Genomic DNA, 18,464 nt, shown 5'->3' with positions numbered 1-18,464 from the left:
CAGTTTTGGGATGAGTTAGTCTGCTAAGTACTGGGATAGTGCCAGGTTCCACAAAAGTCAGGGTTCCTGTGGTAGACCTGGTTTGGGGTTTGGTGTTACAGGTCTTGCTAGGCTGTGCTGAGCTCAGGCTAACTCCATGGATGCCTTTACCAGCACAATATCCTCTTTTCTCCCTCCCTCTCTCTCTTCCTCCCCCAAATCAGACATACATTAGATGGCCTGAAGCATTGATTGTATTGGGTTTTTTGACAGTGCTGACCTACTTGATTGTTCCACTTACACTTTGATATGCCAGATGTCTTTTCAGAATGTAGTGTTTACATCAGTGATGTACACATATATTACACACACACATGCATAAATGTGTAAATATAGGTTGGAATTTCTATGATTGGATTTTATATCTTCATTTTTTTCATTATCAAAGTCCGTTAACCAAAGCAGAGTTTGTCCATCAGGATATAACCAGAAGGAAACAACAATGGACTAACACTGGCAAATCTGTTATTTTAGTGGAGCTTCTGATGCCTAGTTGGCAGTATTTGATCTTACTGCAGTTAAATTTTGTGGTTTTAAATGGCAACTCCCTTCTGAAATGAGTGTACTTTTGTTGAAGTTATTAATGCATGAATATGTAATCTGGTATATTAATGCTTCTTTATGCATTTTAATGTAGAAATCAAGCCAGCAAAAGTTCTGCTTTGCAGTCACACCACAGATCAAACAGCAAGGATATACAGACATTAGGGGTTGGCGGGCCAAGAGAAGAGGGTCTTCCAGCAAATGAAAGCTTTTTAAATGGAAACCTTCCTGGAGCTGCACATAGTCCAATGCATACAAAAAAATCGAGCAACACACCTGGATCTGGCAACAAGGATCTAGCCAATAATAACATGCCACATCTTCTCAGCCCAAAGGAAACAAAGGCAAAAACAGAATTTGATTTTAATGTGGACCCGAAAAGTTCTGATGGTCCAGGCACAAAGTACCTGAAGTCTAACACCAGATCTCAGCAGAACCGGCACTCATTTATGGAAACTTCTCAAAGCAAAACTGGGACACTACAACCCGGCGATAAGCACAGTCGCCACAGCTATATTGATACTATCCCACAGTCTTCTAAGAGTCCTTCGTATCGGACAAAGTCAAAGAGCCATGGGGTTCTGACAGACTCGAAATCCGTGGGCAACCTTTCTGAAGCCAGGGCCCAAGCTGCAGAACCAAACAGCAGTAGGTATTTTCCATCCAGCTGTATGGACTTGAACTCTCCTACCAGTCCAACTGCTCCTCGACACAGCGATAACAGAACTTTGCTCAGTCCGTCCGGGAGGAATAACCGCAGCGAGGGTACCCTGGACACCCGAAGACCATCAACAAGACACTCCAAAACAATGGAGGAGTTAAAACTGCCAGATCACATGGATGGAAGCCATTCCCACTCTCTATCTGCTCCACATGAATCTTTTTCCTATGGTCTAGGTTATACCAGTCCTTTTTCTTCACAGCAGCGCCCTCATAGACACTCTATGTATGTGAGCCGGGACAGAGTGAGGTCAAAGGGCTCAGAGGGTGGCTTAAGCATAGGGCAAGGGATGGCAGCCAGAGCAAACAGCCTGCAACTGTTATCTCCACAGGTGCAGCACAAGTCACTCACAAGATCTGTTGGCTCATCACGAGAAGACTGTACAGAAGATACTAATAGGGTTAGTTCAAAATATTGCTATCATGGAAGGCTTACCTCCCTCTCTTTACTTCATGTGGGGACAGTGTCCTGCTTTCTCTCTTCTATTTGTTTGCAGTTATTTATTTATTTGTCATCTTGTAAGGCAAGGGATCCTGGGGGTGGTTTTCAGAAGGGCTAAATATGTCAAGAGCAAAATGAGAGGCTATTTTTAAAATAATTCTAAAAAATGGACTATGAATACCATTCTCTTAAAGTACGGAAATGTGAGAACAGAAAAAAACTGTCTCTGAAGTTAAAATTTCATTAATAGTTCCTAGTCTTTGGTTGCATTGTCTGATGTCATTTTTGTCACAGTGTTTTGCTTAATTAACCTTCTCATTTGTGTTTTTATTTTTTCTGTATGTCTTTCTGTTATGAATGCTAACATTAATTTTTGAAGTGAGCTTTTCACTCGCTTATAGCAGGACGTTATTGCTGAAATGCCATGATTTACTAGAGGAATATCAAAACTTGCAATATTTCTCTTGATTAGTATGATAAATAACTGGGGTAGTCTAGAGATTTTTATGTTGCAGGAGGCACTGGTAAATTGGCTCCTTAGAGTAACTGCTGTCACCGATTACCTTGTGTTTTACTGTGAGCATCATTCAATGAGTAGAGGAAGGGCCAGTTCTGGTGTTGATTTACATTCTTTACACAACACTTCTAAACTATGCGATGTTGTCCACATCAGATGTGTAAAGATTGACTGCATTTGTTCCTGAATCTTTACATTGCTATACCATTGATCCAAAGTAGAGCAAAATGGTGCAGAGAGAAGTACATAAAATGAGTCTTTGTTTCTCTATATGTACATCTGTGATAAAGCGACCTCTAAGGAGAGAACATTCTAGTTCACATTTGTTCACAAATTGAAGGAAGTCAAAGAGCTGCAAATACTATTTAAAGTCTAAAAATTATGCTTTACTGTGAGAGACTAAAAAAACTCTGCCTACTTAGTTTATGTAAGAAATGTGTATAGCTGACTTGATAGTGGTCTACAAGTACCATAAAAAAAGAGTTTTCGGGTAGTGATTGCCTCTTTGGTCCAGTAGGGAAAAGAAGTCATCATACGTTTTTTCATATTTACCATATCTCCTCCATTCACGATTATTCACACATGAGAAAAGATCTCATCAAAACAGGAGAAATACAATGTGATGCAAAAAAAAAAAAAAAAAAGGCTACTTAGAAGGGATCACAGCAGCTCCATTTCAAAGCCAGTTGTTCTTTTTTTCCTTTGTGCAGTCATTTTTCTCTCTCTCTCATTCCAGTCAAGTTAAATGCTATTTTCAGGATGTTACTGTAGATGGGCAATAACACCAATATTTGAGGGTTTGATAATAAAAGCTCATGTTTTATTTTGTATTCTTCAGAGCATTAGGATCTTTTTCTGCATTATGTAGCAGATATTAATTTGATAAGTAACTTTAATTTCATCTAAGTAGAGGCAGATTGTTTCTATCAGATCATTCTTTGTCTTTTGACAACTGGTTGACAAATTTTTATTTTAATTAGAAAAATTTACATGTATCTTAATTCTTATGTTTTCTTTTGGTTTACTTTGGAATGCCTAATCATTTGTAAAGAACTTGCCTTTATTTCTTGTGGTCAGTGTTTTTACACTTAAGCCTTCAATTAATGCTTTTAAATCTGTATTTCAACCATCAGAAATCTGAAAGGAAAAATACCCTTCTGAAATGGATGGCAAGTCTGTAAATTCACAAAGCTGTTTGTTTGTTTATACTACTTTCAATAACAAATCAGAATTAAATTTTCCATCTTCTTATGCCTTGTAAAGGCGTTTTACAAAGAAATCATTCTTTGGCTCCTTCCTATCCCCCCTTTTTTTTTTCTTTTTCTACATTTGGCATTAGAAATCAGAAAATTTAACTTCCATCAGTATTACTGAACTAAAAAAATAAGTAATAACATAAGTGTTCTCAAAGATTCTTTATTGTTTTCCTATTATTTTTTTCCATTCAGTTCTACTTGTTCTCTGCTCATATTTTGTGAAGGTTCCTCTCTTCCATGTTTCTAGTTTCTCATTGATTTTCTCTTTAGCTCTACCCAGTCTTTTTAAAGAAAAACATTCTTTGTTTGCCAGGCTATAATCTTACTTAAAAAGAAAAAAAAAAAAGAAAAAAAGACTTGCATTCAGTGTTAGTTTGGGGGCTTTTCAAGTCTCAGTACACTTTTGTTTTAAGGGTTCTTTTTTATTTTAAATTATACGTACACAAAAGGGAGCAAGCAGAAGAAAATCAAGTACAAGTTGCTATTATGGTCTCATATTTGTAACAACTGCTGACAAAGAAGAGGTATCTTACATAAGTAGTAATTTAATCAAAACTTGCAAATTTTAGAAGAATCAAACTGTGATTTAAAGCATTGTTTTAGGTGCATTTCTCATCTTGGCACAATTTCAAGGGTGATTTTTATCTGTGACAGCAAGGCCAGATCTTCATTAATAAAATGCAAAATAGATTTTGCAAAGCACCCATATAATGAATTGAAATCCCAATTTTTAATTCTGATTGAGTTTTTTTCTGGTTTTGTTTTTTTAACCTTTGTCCTTCTTGGACATTCTAGATTTAAATTCATATAGGGCTTTCAGCACAGTTTCCTGTAAGGTCTTGTAGAGAGCTTTGAATTTTATCTGTTCGGTCCATACTGCAGATAAAATTGCAGTATCTGGTTCATTTAAGAGTGGGGTTAAGTCATATTTGGTGGCAAATTACCTGCATACGGGTGTTTCTAAGGCCATACTTAAGCTTTTGCTTGCAGTACCTTTTAAGAAGTACTATATTCAGGAAAATAGAGTAAATTAGAGGCAAAGATTTTTTATGCTATCCTGACTTAACTATTTAGCTTAGATTTCTTAGTTCAGAGACTATGTCTTACTTTGCATACAGTAGATTTTGTGACTGTTGGTATCTCAAGGTACTACTGTATAACACCTTCTAAGAGATAGTGCTTTGGTGTTGCAGTTATCACAAATTATAGGCATATTATACAGCAGAGCGACCAGATTGCATCAGAAATTAAAATAACAAGGTCTCTAGTAAAAGATTCCTTCAGAGATGTTACAACTGCATTTCATTCACGGCAAAATCTGAGGGTCTGAATCATGTTCAAGTCTTTAAAATTACAACTAAGAGGCAAAATTTTGTTAATGCCATTTTTGTCATTTTGGAAAAAGCAAGCAAGCCACAAAACCAAATAATTCTTCATTACATAGTCTGTGATTTGATATTGGCAGTTATTAATAACATGAAAGGAAAATTGTGTCTGGGTTTCTTGCTTATGTATGTTGGCTAAAAACTGCAAATCAGTTCATAGTCTTTCATCTTAAATAGTTGATTGTTCTTTTGTTTAGGGTGGAGCATATCATGATCCACACACAGAAGATGGAGCATCTACTAAGGAAAATAGAATTCTGTATAATGACCCTGTTCCGAGAAGAGTTGGCAGCTTTTACAGAGGTAATTTTATGGTGGATCTTTCAAAATTAAACAAGAATTTTAACATGGAATATAAATTAAGTAGTGGAAATGGATACAAAGAGCCAACATGAACAACTAAAAAAGTTTATTGGAAAAATAATTGTTACCCCACTTTCAGAGAGTGGGTTGACCTGCTAGATTGTATGCAGTAACTGTATTAGTAGCATATTATCTATTTGCAAATGATAACTCACTTGGATTGAAAAGTATATCCAGTACAGTACCTTGCAAAGCAGAAGATAATTTACCAGAGGGAGTTGAACAAAATAAATTCATATTACCAGAGTAAACAGTTCATTAATGTTTTCAGTTCGTATTTTAATTCTTATTAACGTTATATCTAAACACCTTTGTACTTGTAACACATTGACATTCTGATCGATTTCAGATACTGTGGTGCATGGAACTGTAATGCTTGTTTTTCATTGCTTGAATCCTATATTCATTGTTTTTGTTCAGACTTACTAAAGATCAGGGTTTGCTACAAGCAGAACACCACTTATATAATCCCAGTTCAGAATAAATAGTAACACAGGACTGTGTATGTGCATATATATGTATCATAGAATCATAGAATGGTTTGGGTTGGAAGGGACCTCAAAGACCATCTAGTTCCAACCCCCCTGCTGCGGGCAGGGACACCCTCCTCTAGACCACATTGCCCAAAGCCCCATCCAACCTGGCCTTGAACACTTCCAGGGATGGGGCCTCCACAACCTCTCTGGGCAACCTGTTCCAGTGCCTCACCACTCTAACAGTAAAGAATTTCTTTCTAACATCTAATCTAAATCGACCCTCCTTCAGCTTGAACCCATTACCCCTTGTCCTGTCACTACACTCCCTGATAAACAGTCCCTCACCAGCTTTCCTGTAGGCCCCTTCAGGTACTGGCAGGCCGCAATTAGATCTCCCTGGAGCCTTCTCTTCTCCAGGCTGAACAACCCCAACTCTCTCAGCCTGTCCTCATAGGAGAGGTGCTCCAGCCCTCTGATCAGCTTCGTGGCCCTCCTCTGGACTCGCTCCAACAGCTCCATGTCTCTCCTGTACTGGGGCCCCCAGAGCTGGACGCAGTACTCCAGGTGGGGTCTCATGAGAGTGGAGTAGAGGGGCAGGATCACCTCCCTCGACCTGCTGGTCACCCCTCTTTTGATGCAGCCCAGGACACGGTTGGCTTTCTGGGCTGCAAGCGCACACTGCCGGGTCATTTTGAGCTTCTCATCAATCAATACCCCCAAATCCTTCTCCTCGGGGCTGCTTTCAATCCATTCCTCGCCCAGCCTGTAGTCGTGCTTGGGATTGCGCCGACCCACATGCAGGACCTTGCATATATATGTATATGTGTGCATGTGTCTGTGTATATATATATACACACACACACAAATAGATACTGTTCTATTATGGTACATAAAAGATGGTGATTTCTGAGCAGCTGCCTGATGGCTAAACCTGAGTAATCCTTTCAAAAAAGACAAGGATGATAAGCTAATTACTGTACTGCAAGTGTTAGGAGGCTTGTGTGGCTCCCCTGAACCTTAAGAAGTGCCAATCAGCTAAAATTCGATTATGAATCACCTAATAACCTTAAGTAGAGTCACAATCTCCCTCTGATCCTCTTCAGGTTGATCAGTTGGCTGATGACCTGATTTAGACATGTTAAACTCTGCCAGTCCTTGCAAGTGTCCCATCGCAATATTAAAACCTGTGAGCAATATCACAGCTTGCACTGTTTTCAGCAGTGCTTTTGAGTGTAAGGTTTTGTAGCACATGCAACAGGATGCTTAAGAATCCTCAATCCTGAATTGCTTTTATGAATCCTTAAAACACTCCTAAAATTGGACATGGATTATCCTTTTTATACAAAGTGAAACAGAAGTTCCAAGGAGAAATTACTTTCCATAAGTCATGTGCTAAGGAAACTGTAGATCTGGGGTTGTGTTCAATTCCTTGTTATAAACTAGATGTTTCTTCCTCTTTAACTGTATTTATGAAACAAATATATTTTAGTTCGCAGACTTAATTATTGCTTTGGAAAAATGATACTATATTTGAATACCACATTGATAATAGTATATGCAAAAACTATATGAAAAAAATAAATTCGTAATTTTGCAGTTCTTAGGTACTGATTTAATACAAAGGTTATTAGCATTTACTTTTGTACTTCAGCTTGAACAAAAACTTACACATTCAGTTTTGATAGATAGTATAGTGTGATGCTGCAGTAATGCTGCAATTAGTGTCTGGTCAATTTTTAATCCAGTGCAGGTATTTCTGGTGATATTCATAATTCTAATAAATTTATGTTCTAGGTATGTATAACCTATTTTCAAAACCACAGTATGTATTTCTGAAAAATATGTAATACCTGATTTTGATCCTTTCGTTTTCACTGAGTAATGTCTTAGTCATATTAAAATCCAAAGTAATTTTTTTTCAGGATGGATACTAAGTGAAGACAAAGTGTAAACTGTAATATTTTGTGTCTTTAATAACAGTATTCCAACTTTCTAATCTATTCCCCATGTTTAAATATGGATAGCACTTGTGGCTCCTTACCGATAGAAATGTTCTCAAATCTAATAACAACTTACCCAAGTTCTGATGAAGGTCTCATCTTAAAACTAATATTACCTTGCAAGCATCACAAAACAACAGCTTACCAAACTGTAAAAAGAGTATGCATTTTTTCAGTCAGACATAAAGTAGAACTGTGTCTTCACTGTCTTGTTTCTGTAAAAGAGGTAGAGAGGAAGCAGACAGCTGAAAGCTGTGATTTTTGGCAGAGCTCAGTATACATTGTTTGCTATTTCTCTGTGCAGTTCCGTCTCCACGTCCAGAGAGTACGTACATAGAAAACAATGTGTCAAACAGAGCCTCTGTGTTACCAGCAGACAGCAGCACGGTGGCAAACCACTCAAAGAGACAAACCACCTTTGATACCTGGTGAGTTGTTATTTACACAGATGTGTAGAGAATGACAGGAATAAAAGAGATTTTTAACGGGGGGGTGGGAGGGAACATCACATTGTTTTCAAAATTTGCAGTTGTCTATGTGTGCTTAGTTGCTTCCTCTGACTATACTGACATAGCATTGCATGTTTGCTATCCCCTTTTGAGAACAAGAAACACTTCATTACAGTATCACACTGAATACATCAAAGATGATATACTTTTGTCCAGCTTTCCTGATTTTTTTTCCGCTATTAATCTTCGATTAAAGATAATACAAAGTGCTTGTGTGCATATAGTATGGATAGCAAGGTTGTAGCTTCATCTGTGAATTCCAGAAGCATGAATTGTCAGACAAATGGAAAAAATATCAAAATGCATGTTTCCATATATAAAATAGGACTGTATTAATGAAGAATATAATATTCACCCTACTATGGGGACTGCTGCTCTTTTTGTTTATGCACCACAGAAGGAAATGAGTACGTTCTATGGGAAAATGGACTAAGCAACGTCTTAATGGTGTACATTGATTTTAAAAGATTAAAAGCATCACATGGCTCCATTATATAACATAGAACAATTAACTATAATTATGCTAATAGAATGACAGCATATGCATAGCTTTGCAGGACTTAAAGGGAAACGTCTTAATTTTGTTGCTCTGAGAGCTGTTTCAGCTCTAAAATACTCTTAATCTTCTACTTTGTTCAATCACAATAAAGCACACTGAATAAAAATAAGCAAACGGAGCTTCAAAGGATTGGTGGGAGGAATGGACTGTATGCATTCACATGGTTCAACTGTGCTTTCATACCACTATCTGAAATACTGCGCTCTGAAAGTGCGATAAATCATGCTAGCTAAAGAACTGTTTCAGTGGTTTGTTGACTTAATGTCTTTTCATATGAACAACCTGTGAATTATCTGCTTAAAAAAGAAAGGGGGTGGAGCGGGCGGGGAAGGGAAACAACTGGTATTTCAGCTTGTGTTCAGGTTATATACCTATGTCGGTAATAGAAGATGTTTACTCCAGAACCCTTGTCACCTGCTCTGATTGACTAGAGTCTGCTTCCTGTCCTTCAGTAGCTCCACCTACAGCCATTATGCGGAAGTTAGCTGAGGAATCCGGTCATTTATGTAAAAAGGTGGTACTTATATTGTGACTTATGTGGCTAAAGAAGGTATTTATTCCTACTGTTGAACCCTTTTACGTATTTTGTTGTCCTTCATATCTGACTTTTTCAATCTTGCCATATAGCATAAGCCAAGTGGAATCTTGTTTTGCTTTATATATCATTCAGCACTATATTACCCTTTATTATGTGGTCACTGCAAAGAAACATGTAATGTTATTTTAACGCTAAACTGAAATAATAGCATATGTTATTAGAGCTGGTTGGGAATTTTTTGGCGAAGTATTTTTTTGCTTACAATGCCAAATTATTGAAACCAAAACTTTTCAAAGGAACAGAATGATATCCACTAACCTTTTATTGGGAAGATTCTTCAGCTCCAGGATGGGATTGCCAGTCCATACCAGAGATGCACTCAAAATAACAAATATTCTGGGGTCGGCATTATTTTTTGGAATGTGAGGAACTCAAATGCAGGGCCTTTGTTCTTCGTTATTTAAACCAGAGGCTTGAACCAAAATCTTAGCTGTAACAAGTGAACGCCCTGAACCAGAAGTTAGAGGTTATTCTGGAGCACATTCTCTGCTTCCCTCAATATATTCTCTTGAAGCTGTTTCATCTTGTTGAAATAGTGAAAGGACCACAGAGATGCTGACTATGGCCTAGCAAGTAAAGCCCTTCACCATTAACTTTGAGAGAGTCAGATTTAAGTCCTTGCTCCAATTAACATACTCAAATATTTTCACAAAGTGGAACAGCTCCTTTGAGAGAAGAACCAACAGAAGAATAAGCATTTCTTCTTGTGAAATGGGAGGAATGGCAGTGCCCGCAACCCCAAGTTACTGCTGTTTTGGCATGCGTTTCTCTTTCTCTTTGCTTTTCCTACTCCCTATTTTCCTGAAATGTTTCCTGCCCAGCTCTACGTGTTAACTCTGTGCAAGTTGTCCTGGCAATGGTCTAATGTTGTTGCAAAATTGTTCTGTGCCATAAATGCAGCTTAATCAGATTCCTCAGTGATGTAGAGTCTATGTTCCTCTACTTAATTTTCTGTATAGAAGTTGTGTAAACGCTTATGAAAATGTTGAAAGTTCTATTGGAATGTGATTCTGCTTACATCAATTTTATGATGAAGTAAATATTTGATGTTTGACTGACATACGTAACTGGTACATGACAATTCATCTGGAATTATGAGTGACATGTATTCCACCTGGACTTGCCACTACTGTAAAATATTGCTTCTCTCATACTATTGCTCTGTGTTGCCTTTCTTCTGTCAAAAGATTTTGTGAATGTTTGCTAGACTGAATTGTCACAGATGTTCCCTTGTCTTTGTGTGCATTTCTTCACTCTGTCCCCGCTGTCCTGCCTCTTTAAAAATAAAGATGTTATAAACTCGACTTTTGTCATCAGGTTTTACTCTTAAATTACTAGATCATTTCTGAATTTTAGACAACTTGATTTGAAAAAAAAGGCAAATTTTTCATCCTTCTAAAAAATCTTTTCTTTGCCAGTTTAATTTCCTGTAAATGACCTTGAACCTACTCAAGTTTTCCTTTTTGACACAAGAGTAGATGGTTTATTCTCTTTCGCTTGTACGAGCTTTGTATTGAGCTGGGCAAAATCAGTAGGTATAGGCAAGATGCTTAACCTTGCTCTGCCGGTGTGCCAAAACGTTGGCCTGAGTTATCTTTACCGTTGTTACAGTTCTTAATTCTCTTTGGAATAAACTCCAACATGCAGTACTTTATCTCACATTGTACTGGAAGTGTTTGCATTGATTGCTTACAAGATATCTGGGGGCTTCTGGAAAGCTTTGTTGTTTAGACCTTTTATATTCATTTAAATGTATTCATTCTATGACAAACAGCTTGTCATGTCCTCTCTAGCATGTGTCATGCAAAAATAATAAAAAGGGGAAATATATATACTATTTCTTATTATTTTTATATCTATGTAATATTTATAAACACACACAAACTGTCATTTAACAAAAGAAAAAAATCCTACTCTTAGGAGCGTCAAAGGCTTACAGTTATCTATCTACCATTAATTTTCAAGACTCCAAAATCATACAATGTTTTGTAAACATGACATGACTGGCTATAATATCGCTGCCTCAGTGTAACAATGGAGTCACACTTTATGTACCTGAAACTAGAAGGTTACCAATATCTGAGCAAGCTAGTTTAAAGCTTGTTCAGCTGTGTCTGCAGTACAACTTTTGCTGCATCATAAATACCTTCCGGTTCATTTACAGAATAAAAAAATATCTGGAAATTACAAATTCGTAACTTGCAAGCTTAAAAATCACCTGTGTGTGTTACACTGGTTGAGGTTTTTGGAATCTGCTCTGAATAGCTTGAAGATGTTCACCTTCCTCATGGTATAGCTTTCCCTCTGACATTTCCTGCACAATTTCTTGCACATGTATTGTCATCCGATATGTTTGCTTTATTCATCTATTTGGCAACATCTGAGCCTCCCTACCAGTCTCTTCTAGTAAGGAGTGCCTCTTCCCTGACCCTTCCCCAGTCATCAGTGGGTTTGTTTTGTACTAAAAAGTAGATGATCCAGTCTAATGTTATTTGCAAGGAAGCTTTCCAGAATTTGTAGTCATCAATATTCTGTCAAAAAAATAAGCCTACTGAAGTATATGTTTTGTGAGTTTATGAAACCAACCACTTCCAAATTTTTATGGTTACTAATGTCGAATGATATGAGGGGGGCAGGGTGAGGAAGGAGGGGTATGGTGTGTAAAACGTATGCCAACACACAGAGATATATATATATATGTATACTTTTTTTAGTGATGCCATAACCTCAGATGATCTAGTGGCTTTAGTGGCTTCTGGGTGGTATTCTGTATACAAGATAGCAGATCTGGGGTTTATTCCAGTTATTAAATCCTCATTTTCCACATGAAAAAAAATATTTTCAGCTCCAGGCAAAGTTCAGATTTGATCTCTGACTTTTAAGCTCTCAATGCCAGGCTTTTAGACCAAGAAGTTTTACTATGGGCTTCAGCTTGTGGGATTGAGATACTTACCTTAAGTAAACCATCTATTTGAGGTGCTTCACTAGTTTCTGACATTTTCTTGCCTTCGTTTATGGTAACTCTGTAACTGCCAAGGGTTTTACTTTAAGCAAAACCAAAAGCTAACTTGGAGAATTACTGTTTGTTCATTTATCTTCCGAAGAACACTTCAGACATTTCAGTAACTCCTCCATTAGACCAAAATCCTTACTGGTGTAATTGTGAGCGGTTCAGTAAAGGAAGTAGCATACTGGCAGTTAAAGAGGATTTCCAAGCCAGGCTGCCTGCTGAGATTAGGGTTGCTGAAGAATAACTGAAACAAGCGTGAGGATTTGCTTCCCTAAAAGAGCTGAATGCAATACGAATCTCTCTGTGGCAGCACGAATGCATCATGCTTCATACTGATTCCTTTTAGCTAATATTAAAGCACATCAGCTTGCTTGCCCCTATGCATGTTTGCTGCTACACCTCGTTGTACCTGCATGAAGTTGGATACCTTTCCTGCCCAGGGGCCATAAACACTAGTGATAATCACAGAATTTCTGTTTACACCTATGCTTTTTCTAAATGCCCCAGACCAGAATAACCAATGTGATCTATGTTCTAAGGATGCAAAAGGCACACAAAGATAAAATAACAAAGAACAGCACGTTTGCCTTTGGTTTGGTGCTTGAGGGTGAGCTCTCTGAGTGGAGGCTCTTCTCTAGACCTACTCTTACTTGCTAGTAAGAGACACCGTGTAGCAGACTCTGGTGTAACTGCTTTCAAGAGCTGAAGCTTTATGCAAAATACTGAGATACTTGCAGTTCTAGCGTAAGAGTTTAGTGTTGAGTGACTATACCATACAGATTTTTTTCCTGATAATCCTAATTTTTTCTTGTACTGTACATTGTCTGAAAATCATCTTTTGGGATGCTTAAAATATCCCAGTGTTTCATCTCATCGATCAAAATGTTCTGCTCTATTTTTACTCAGTACAAAATCTTGGTGTTGAAGCTTCCTGCTATAATGCTATATATGTTCACTCTCTTCACATAATGAGCATGTGTTTTGAAGCAGTTGCTTTTCAAGGTCAGTGCTTTTTCAGACAACTGTACTGCAATATGAGTCATAGGAGTTAATGACATAAACCAGTCAGTGTAAAACCACTGGCTTTTGGGTAAGCAGCAATTGAAAATGAGTAGAGTTCTCAGGCCCTTATTTTCCTCCTCTGTCTGGTCACTATAGTCATAAAGAGGAAATGATGGTACAGAATTTCACTTCTCTCTGCTTATCTGCCGTAGGGAGCAGTTTTCTCATCTAGGTTCACTGGGCCAAAGAAAAAAACCACGCTTGAGGGAGTCTCTGTCTAACAGTATAGCAAAAATTGTCCCAAACTTTATTCTGAAGATTAAGTTCACCTTTAGAAATACAGCATCTCCATTTTGGAATAGACTTTGGAACAGAAGCGCCACAGCCAGACATTGACAAATTTTAAAGGACAATGTAGAGTAACCACATGGGGACTTCTGTATGATCTGACACTGGTTCCTGAGCAGACAACGTAGTCACTGGGTTGGCAATTTGTACTGGGGCTGTGGTTTGGGGTGTGTTTGCAGATGTGGGTGCACAGTAACTCCTTTGGGGAAAGGCACAGAAGGTTCTCAGCCCCATTCACGTGACTTTCAAAGTACAAGCAGGATACTTGGGGTGCATGCTTTCCTCCAACTTTTCTAACAAATTAAGTAAAACTCACTTAGTAAATCATTTGGTAGTTGTTTTGTCTGTGTTAAGTCAGTCTCATGAGTTCACCAAACCTGTAAAGTTGTCAGTAGTCTTTACTCCTGGGCTTTCTCCTTGGTGCTTTAAGTGCATAATACAAGACTGCCTTGCTGCTGTTGTGCAGTGGTACCAAATACAGGGACGTGACAGAAACAGGAATCCTTAGCAATCCAGTATATTTAAAATGTGTTATAAATCTAATAATTATATTAAACTAGAGATTTTTCCTGTAGCATTGTAATTTTCATGTTAAATCTATGTCGTGCATCTGAATGTGTTTCCTGGATCTAGATGTTAAGTTCCAAAAATCCAAATCAGGAATATTTCCACCATCCTCTCTGCCTATAAATCTTTTCTCTAAGCCCGTTCTCTTACTCAACAATTGCATTTCATTACAGCATTTAAACACTGCATGCATTTCTATTTAGAACCAAGTAGCATTTTGAGCTTGAGATGGTTTTGTGTAGAAATGGGTGAATTGATGAAGCCACCTCTCAGAGTGAAGATACTCTTATCGATAAGGAGGATGACTCCAGTGATTCCTACCCCAATTATGTGTTTCACGTTTGCTTGGAAAAAAATGTCAGCTTGGCATGTAGTAGCAGCTGAATCACCAGCTGATAGCATAGCATTTAAAGCCAGAATTAGAAGCCAAAGATAACTATAGCAGACAGCTAAGTGTTGCTACATTACAGTTACTCCAAGAAAAGCTGTTCCTGTTTGTCATCCAGAGCCCTTAAAAGTGTGGCTTTCCTGTAGGTTTTCCATTAAGACAATGGAATAATTTCATTTTTGTTTTCATACAACGTAAGAGTGAAAACGGACTATTAGATCACCTAGTATGATTTTCTGTGTGTTGCCATTAAATATCATCCATTCTCTGGGGTCCAGGCCCGGTAGCATACCTGACTAATACGTATCTCCCAGAAGAGCTATGCAGTCCTGATTTGAAATGTCAAAGATGGGAAGTCCATTTCTTCACTAAGGAGTTTGTTCTGGCACTTAATGATTCTCACTGTTCAAATCAGTGCCTTATTTCTAATAGGACTTCTCTGGCTTCATCATCCACCTGCTTGTTCTTGTTGTGTCTTTGCCCTTTACTTTAAAGACCCTTCTAGTACTCTGTAATTTCTTCCTGGATAAGTACTTGTGCGCCGCAATCAAGGAAACTAAATGTTGGGGCTGGTTTGGCTGTGTTTTTTAACATACTAAAGGGACTGAAATCTCTGACTCTTAATGTAGGACATTCTTTCTATCATCTCTGAAATTATTTCTGTGACACTTTCCTGCACCATTTCCAATTTTCAAACTGTTTTAAAGGGCACTAGAACTGCATTCAGTTATGTCTTACCCGTGTCCTACATAAACTATCTTTTTACCCCCATCACTACTTAACATACATAGTTTGCTGTGTATACTTTAAAGTAACGTGCTGTTTATCAGCTGTAGTTAATTCAGCTGTGTAGACAAGTTACAAGGTGGATATTTAATCTTCAGGCAAGTCACCTGTTCCACTTTCGGGTCATCTTCTTTTGCCAGCACTGTCTCACCCATGCATAACAAACTTAACTGAAGTTTTTAAGTTGAAATGGACAACAGTAGATCCCCAGCTTCCCCGGTGATAAATTTGGAACCATGTCAGCAAAGGTCAGGAAGTTTGATTGAAATTGGTTCTCTCTGGTGAACTTTGCAACTCCTGGCTCTCCAGCAAGCAATGGATAAACTGGACCTGTGCTTTTATACCTCAGCACCATTTGTATGTTCTCTCAGATACAATTTTCATTTTTCTAAAAGACCTTGTGTATGATATTTTGGTTTGAATATTAAATTCGGGCTTAAAAAAAATAAAAAAGAAAAAGACATGCATGCTTTCCTTTTCCCTAAATAACTATTCACTGGTTTGAGCTAAACATTTTACCCTAACACTGTATTCCTCCTATCCCATTTAATAAGACTATTTATTTGGTATTTGTGTGGTAACCCTTGAACCAATGAATAAGTAAAAAGATACTTAATGTTTTAGCATCTTTTTACTTTAATCAATAATTTGCATTCTTTGGCATAAGATCTCATTGCACAGAATTTACATAATATCAAAATAAAATCTCTCTTACAATACATTATTTCATGTTTAGGAAAAGTCCTGAAAACCTTAACAGTCACTCAGAACAGCTCAAGGAGAAAGAAAAGCAAGGGTTTTTCAGGGCAATAAAAAAGAAAAAGAAGAAATCTCAAACCGTAAGTATACTGTATTTCTGAAAGAAAATATGTTTATCGGGTTGGAATTATACCATTTTAATGTGCTAGATTAGTAGAGTACCTTTCTATTATTTGTGATCATGCCCACATGTATCTATTTGTTCTTTTATTTTTTGTCTCCACTATATGAAAGACAAATTCTTTCCCTGTTCAGGGTTTATTTTTCTGCCTTTTCAAATATTTCTTCACCTACTATTGTGCATCTTCGTTTTCATTCAGACCTTTTGAGAGCCGGTTTTGATGCAAGTTTTAAGCTGATGTTGCAGCAAATTCTTTTGCAGGATATGGTGATACCATTCCGAGAATAGCAAATGCATTGTTGCGTGTCCTCAGAGCTTGAATAATTGCAGACACCCATTAGGAGGATATCAAACTGTTATAAATGAGAATTTTTTCTAGTATTTTTTATGACAATGTCTTGATAACAGCCTTCCTCTTCTTTCTGCACCCCATGGCTGGCATAAGGGTGATATGTCGTAACCATTCTTAATGTTTCATGTTGTGTTGGGGAAGGGATTGTGGCTTTTGTTATTTGGTATAAGCCTTTGGTGTCTTTTATACATTTTCACATTTTCATCTAGTTTTTGTGAGGGTGAAAGAACTTTCTTTTATCAGAGACCAGTGGTATATTAACATTTCACAAAGTTAATAATTAAAATCTCCCTAAGAACTGAAGTAACTTAAACATCATCTCATCTCATTCTCAGATGACAGCTCCGGAAACAGTAAAATATTTAAAATTTCATTTACATACAGTTTGTTTCACAAAATTTTAAAACTGCAGGTACTTTATCTTAAATTCTGGCTAGTACAAGTGTGGTCTTGCAGTTCTCAAACAGACCACCAGAAGCAGCACTTCTGAACATTTCAATATTTTTTTATTAATATAGTAGTATGTCACTAAATCTTATGTGCAAAACAGTTTCATAAATAAATGTCTGTCCTTCTCTGTTACCTGTTCTTTTCTGTGTGCGTCATTCTTACATTTCATTTTCGTGTGTACTGAGATCTCAGAATTCTACCCAATTATTTTTTTTAAATGGGCTTTTCACTAAAATGTGACTTTATTGTTAACCTGTTAGTAAGAATAATTCCTTATTTGATATTGGTATTGTGTGTGATGCTTTCAGTGTACAAATAAGAGGATAAATTTCAGATTTGATCTGGAATCTGAAAATCGAACTGTGTTTTATCTAGCAGAGGGATCATCCATCATCTCCAACAGTAATGTATGCCCTGCTCTTTGGAGGAGCTTACTTTAATTCCCCACATTGTGGGGTTTGGTTTGTTTTGTTTTGTTTCGTTTTAAGAACTTGATGCCATTTACATAGCAAGCTGCAATGTTTCTGTAAGTGTAACTGCAGCAAAAGTTTTGAAGGTTCTCAGAATGGAGTAAATCACGCTCAGTCCTTACAGTGAAATTGGCTTCAGAAGAAATTAATGGTACCACAGGGTAAAGGAGAGTAACTAAATCAAAATACCTCTTGTTGTAGAGGGAGGTGATATGACTCTGGGTGTTGGTGGAAAGCTGAGCTGTTGAAGATTGGGGGAGAGGAGTGATTATCAGGCTTTTTTTTGTTGTTGCTGTTTCTTTGAATGGTATGGAACATGTGCATGTGTGTGTCACAGCAGTCAAAAATACACCTTGCCTTCCTGCTGGCAGGTTTTAGAGCCCTGGCATCTACGTCTCCTTCTGAACTTGTTCATCCTGATGATACCTGTACCCAGTTCAAATGGAACCATTTGCATTACACAACTGAACAAAATCTCTAGATTATAACTCTGGGATTATTTGATATCAAAATGTCCATGAAAGGATAGCACACCTAAGGCCATTGGTTCCAGTGATGCATTTGAAAAAAAAAAAAAAAAAAAGTGTTCAGTTTGCACTGTTCTAGTCTATTCTGATTCCAGCCATTCACATGCAGCGGCAAGGAACACTTTAAAAGCCCAGCTGATAGATGGTGTATCAACTACTTCCAGATTAAACTGTGTGAAGGAGATATAGACTGGGTTGTGCTGCATCTCAAAATCCCGCAGTTTCCAAAACATCTAAATCGCAAGCACCTTGATCTATAGCTACCAAAACCATCACT

The 18,464-nt window shown here is 37.5% G+C and overlaps 1 protein-coding gene across 3 annotated transcripts in view; it reads left to right on the top strand.

Annotated features, from left to right (window-relative positions):
- CDKL5 (cyclin dependent kinase like 5) overlaps positions 1-18,464 on the top strand; it is a 151,223-nt gene that overhangs the window by 120,618 nt on the left and 12,141 nt on the right. For all 3 annotated transcript variants that reach the window (XM_075775560.1, XM_075775557.1, XM_075775558.1), the window contains 4 exons: positions 677-1,703; positions 5,100-5,205; positions 8,046-8,169; positions 16,245-16,347. In XM_075775560.1, the coding sequence (XP_075631675.1) occupies positions 677-1,703; positions 5,100-5,205; positions 8,046-8,169; positions 16,245-16,347 (1,360 nt within the window). The remainder of the gene's footprint in view (positions 1-676; positions 1,704-5,099; positions 5,206-8,045; positions 8,170-16,244; positions 16,348-18,464) is intronic.

The sequence above is a fragment of the Balearica regulorum genome, chromosome 1 (genome assembly GCF_011004875.1).
Source record: "Balearica regulorum gibbericeps isolate bBalReg1 chromosome 1, bBalReg1.pri, whole genome shotgun sequence".
Taxonomy (NCBI): Eukaryota; Metazoa; Chordata; class Aves; order Gruiformes; family Gruidae; genus Balearica; species Balearica regulorum.
The sequence above is the reverse complement of the archived record's forward strand: the minus strand, read 5'-3'. Positions and strand labels throughout refer to the sequence as shown.